A 5,353-nucleotide genomic window follows, 5' to 3' on the forward strand; every position below is an offset into this window, starting at 1 on the left:
CATAATACTATTTTAAGATTTTCAGAATAAAATGACTTAACGAGTTAGTTTGAAGGTCTCACCACATTGCAGTAATGTAGCAGTGTACTCGGGGTGTGGTCAGTACACTCTGACATCACTGTTAGGTGTGGTTACAGGTGCAACAAGGTGCAGGTGCATATTCAACATCAATTGGACGAGGTCAGTCACCTCCAAACTGGCTTCATAGGCTTAGAAACGTGTGAACTCTGAGCTAAACGTCTGATATTTGAATACCACAATTTTTTGTTTCTGTTTTTAACTAGCTATAAACATGGCATTATATATAGTTTTATTAGAAGGCTGTATTGCTATTACAGATACAGTTGATACATGTTTGCTGTACCAATGGGTAAAAACATAGATTTAAAGCAAATTGATGAAACAAATATCTCACAAATGAAGTACCTTGACAAGTTTGTAAGCAAGCATGTGAGCTGCTTGGCTATCTGCTGTTTTTCTGATTGTATCTATTGTACCAGGTGCTGACTAGGTTTGTATTGTTGTTAACAAAAGTAGAGCTAGAACTTTTAACTGTTAACCCCACCCATCCGTATTTAGTTACAATCTGTTGTAAAAGTTGGGGTGCCACTTTGTCCGTTACACGCCTGCTTACTTGTGTCCTTTCAGGCCCTCAGGAGCCTCCCCCACGGCTACGTCTACTTCTAGTAAAACGAACAAAACCTAAAATACAGTGTAGCTGTTAATTTGGCAAAGTCTTCTCAAACTTCAGCTCCTTGTATTTCAGACTTGGGATGAGACAAAAATAGTGCCACGGTAACTTAAAACAACTTTGAATGTGGAAACTCTAAAAATCTATCGGATTGTTCGCTTGACTCGACCACAGTAGTTTTTTTTTAAGGTATCCGCTTTCCTGTAGTCCGGTTGTTTTTTGCGGGGAGCCGACTTTGAATGATGGCGCCAGAGAACAAAGCTGCAAAGGTTTTATTGAGAGACAGAGAGATAGACGGATAGACATCTAGATAGACAGGCAGATAGGAAGGCAGGGAGACAGACAGCAATCATACAGCACAAACACCGTAGAGGTCAATGCTATCACGGAAACGAGCGGTTATTTCGTAGCATTTCATCATCATCATCTATCTTGGTCGCTTGCGCTCTCTCTCCCTCTTTCATGGCTGGATTTCTCATTGATGACAAAGCCATTTATGTCTCTCTTATGTTCCCCCCAGCCTCCCTCCCTCTTCATCCTCCTCCCTCTACCTCCACCCATCCCTCACTCTCGTTTCTCCCTTATTCTCTTTGCTATTTATGCTTCCTCTGTTTTATTTTTCTGTTGTTTTTTTTTCTTTTTTTCCCTCACTCGCACTTTCTTTCGTCTCTCATTTTCATTTTGCGTCTCCTCTCTTTAGTCCCCTCTTTGTCTTTCTTTGCCTTGTTTGTGCTCACATCTCGGCTATTTTTTCCTCCTCTCTCACCTCATCTTCATCACTCCGCCTCCTCCTCCTCCTCCTCCTCCTCCTCCTCTCTCTCTCCCTCTCTTACATCATTTTCTCTCTAAACACCTCTACCCCCTCCCCCCTCCTCCTCCTCCTCCTTTCCCTTTTACCTTTCTCTTTCCCATGATTTAAATTCTGCACATCATCTTTCTTACTTTCCCTCTCACTCTGCCCTCCCCATCCTTGCTCGCCCTCCTTTACTTGCTTTTTTCCTCTTGTCCCACCTCCCTTATTTTTCTCACATCCCCGCTACCTCTCCTTTTCTTTTCATTGTTTCTTTCCCCACTTTTTCCAACTTCTGCTTTCCCTTGCACTTTCCTTACATCAATTTCTCCCCCTTTTCTTCCCTTGCCTTCTCCTTTTTTCCCTTCCTCACCCTTCCCTCCCCTTTCTACTGCTTTTAGTCCTCTCTTCTTGCTATCCTTTCCATACCTTTCGCCTTCACCTCTGCTACATTCACTCCTCCCAGCCTTTTATCCCTTTTTTCGTCCTTCTGTCTCACCTCATCTTCCTCCCTACTTCACCTGATTTTTTTATCCATCCTCCTTTTTCTTCATCCTTTCATTCTCTCATGTTTCCTTCCTCTCTACCCTTTTCCTCCTTCCTTCTTTCTTGCTCTCCCCTGTCTTATGTTATATTTCTCCTCCCACCTCCGCATTCTTCTCTCCTCTCTTCTGTACTTCTCAGACTCCCCCATCTTTTTTCCTTCCTTTTATCTCTACCTTCGCTTTGTCCCTTCTACCTCACTCATACTCTGCCCCTTCCTCCTCTTCATTTCTTTGCCTTATTCTTTATTATAACAAAAAACAATACAAATATGAGAAAACTATGTATAGAGTTCTAAAAGTTTAAAAGCAAAAAATAACCTAAAAATTCAAATAATTAAAAAACAGCATACCTTATGCAACTTAAATCTCCTTAAATAATTCATAAAGCAGATCAATTATATATGCACATTTCTAATTATTGATATCCTGTTCCTCTTCTTCCTTCAGCGCTGAGAGATAACCGCATCCAGCTGCACCGCTCAACAAACACCGAGCTTTCCATCACCATCGCTGAAGTGCAGCTGTCCGACGAGGGCGAGTACACCTGCTCCATCTTCACCATGCCAGTCCGCACCGCCCGGGCCACCGTCACCGTGCTAGGTGGGTCACACATCTACGCAGTGCATGTTCACACTGTTCACACAATGTGCATATCGAGGGGAAAATCTGTCATCTTGATGTTACCAAAAGGAGAGTTTGCAACTTTTGCAGACCTTAAAAATAAACCCTGGAAATGAAAACGCAGGTTACACGTGTCTCTAACAGCTGTGTTCAATACGTTTTCTCGATTTTAATAAAATGAGAAGTGAGGGCCATCTTGAGGTTTCCTGAGATTTTGATTTCATATGTAGGCTTTTGTAAATACTTTTCTTTGTTTTTACTGAGGCCTAATGGTGCAGGATGACATCATTACCTTGCTTGTACTCAGCATTTCTTCTTTGAGACTGATTGACGGCCGTACAAATCAGCTTGACTGCAGTCTATCTTAATTTCTCTCCAGAATGTAGATGGATGTTTGGAAGTTTTGGCATCTTTCTTTCTCAGTTGTCATTTTGCTGATAACAATTTTGTCTACTTTTTCTACCAGTCAATTTCAGACTTCACACATAAAATGTAGAAAAAGTGGCTCAAAATCACCTTGATAGACTGCTGTGGTGCTGTGTTAGCCAGACCTACTGTACCCTGCAGAGTTTACCCTTTCTCAGAGCGGAATGAGGTTTGACCCTGGATGTCCATTGTAAGTGTGACATGCTAGGAGAGGCTGCCTGTTGGCAAGAGGCAAATAATTGGTAAGCCAGCAGTTTAGTTCAGCACTTCCATGAAGTTAGGGGACTTATGAAAGACAGTTTAGAAAAGAATGTCTACAGTCAGTGCAGGTGGTGGGGATACGCTGACATTTAGTCCCTAGAGTGGGCAAAGCTGCACAAACACTAGATCATGGTAATGTTATGACTCAATAGCCTTCCTTGTGATGCTTTCATCCAGTTTGATCCAGATCCTTTCTTACACTGTTAACCTTTGTGTAATGTTATGACCTCATATAACTCTTGTGTGGAGATAAACCAGCTGCACTCATTCTATTTGAGATGGATGTTATTACCTATGTGTGACTCTTCTTTGCAGCCTGATATAAATTGCGGCCATCCTGTCAGTGGTGGTTGGGCCTGTTTATTGATTAGATATTGGCTTAATCGGCTTTAGCCTCCAGAAACAGTCTTTCAAGTATTGATTTTTATCAGTCGAGTTGTTATTGTTCTTCAGTGTCAGCTAATTCTGGCCATATTTCATGGTTTTACTTGAAGATAAGAATAAAGCAATGTGCCTGGCAATACTGTAATACACCAGCTAATGGCCATACAACCACAATGGAGATTTACTGTATACATGGGAGAGACAGCTGGTCTGATATTCCTGGGAGGTTGTGGTAGGCAGATTTACCGCCAACATTCAGGGCATCCAATTCCACTTTTAAATTGCTGTGTAATGAAATTCAATCATTCTTTTTGCTGATCGCGAAAGACCTGCATCCACATTTTTCAACAAAAATGGGCTTCCATCGCTTAATTTTGCATACCTGCTGATATGGACAAAGAATACATTTTTACTGTAATTTGTAATATCGGGGAGTTTTTTTTTAATCAATTTTCGCCATTTGCTCTCAGCTGTTCTAATTCAATACACCATAATTTGCCAACACATTTTTTGGATGGAAACCAAGCTGCAGAGGGTTTCTGTCTAATTCCTTTGGAAAATGCACTAAGTGGAAACAAGAGATGCTGAAATTTAGGGTGGGGCAGGGTGGCTTATGCTTACAACGGCTGTTCTGTGACTGAAAGGCCACAGGGTTGTTCCCCAAATTTGGGGTTTTTTAGTCAACAGCTGTGGACGCATCATTGAGGAAATCATTTTGTTGATATTTATTCAAATGTTTTGGCAGTGATGCAGAGTGTATAGAAAAGAATTCAATACAGTCGCTCTGGACAACAGCATGAGCAAAAACGCCTGAAATGTTAATGTGATGTTTGTGTATGTGTGTAAGGTTGGAGGGGGAGCCCTATGTGTGTGTGTGTGTGTGTGTGTGTGTGTGTGTGTGTCAAAGTGAGGGTAAAGGCGGGTCTACTTTAGCTCTTTAAATTCAAATTAACATGAGAATCACTCCTCCATATTTCTTGAAATTTTGCAGTAATTGTGATTCAAGCATTTTTTATTCGCTGTAATTGACAGCTGTGACACTGTATTCTGCGTTCAATAAATATTTCATGACCCCTGAGAGTGAGCCAAACCATTAAAAATGTATGGTAAAATGTCTAAATCGCATCGACCCCTATGGGAAAATCAGCCAAAGATATCCAGCTTTGGCACCACAGTGTTTGTGTGTGTGTGTGTGTTTCATTCTTGTTTTGACATGTGCAACCTTTTGACGCGTGTACACAAACACACATGAGCGCATAACTGCTGAGTACGGTCAGTTTTAAATGCTTGTGTGTCCATGTAAAATGTGTGGCGTGCATCTCTGCTCTCTCCTGAGCTAAGCAGAGAATAATTTATAATGGCTTTATTGTCTTTTCTTATTCTCCTTGTAGAGGAAAGGGTCTCGACAGGGCTTCTCCAACCAGTTCTATATGTGCAGTATTATTCCCTCATTAATATTCAATGCAACTTTACAGCCAGAGAGCTTCCGCACTACATCAAATAGTGCTACATTAAAAATTGACCACATTTTTATTTTTTTGATCTATACCTTGGTTAGTTCACAGCACTTTATCTTGGTACTTCCGTGTCTATGTGTGTTTGCCCTATGTGCTTGATCTATCTATCTATCTATCT

General features: G+C 41.2%; 1 protein-coding gene across 1 annotated transcript in view; it reads left to right on the forward strand.

Annotated features, from left to right (window-relative positions):
* Positions 1-5,353, forward strand: part of cadm3 (cell adhesion molecule 3) — an 82,769-nt gene that overhangs the window by 46,948 nt on the left and 30,468 nt on the right. Inside the window, exon 3 of the mRNA XM_035671365.1 lies at positions 2,474-2,626. Coding sequence (XP_035527258.1) covers positions 2,474-2,626 — 153 coding nt within the window. The remainder of the gene's footprint in view (positions 1-2,473; positions 2,627-5,353) is intronic.

The sequence above is a fragment of the Morone saxatilis genome, unplaced genomic scaffold (assembly GCF_004916995.1).
Source record: "Morone saxatilis isolate NCDOM2014 unplaced genomic scaffold, NCSU_SB_2.0 Contig23, whole genome shotgun sequence".
NCBI classification, from domain to species: domain Eukaryota; kingdom Metazoa; phylum Chordata; class Actinopteri; family Moronidae; genus Morone; species Morone saxatilis.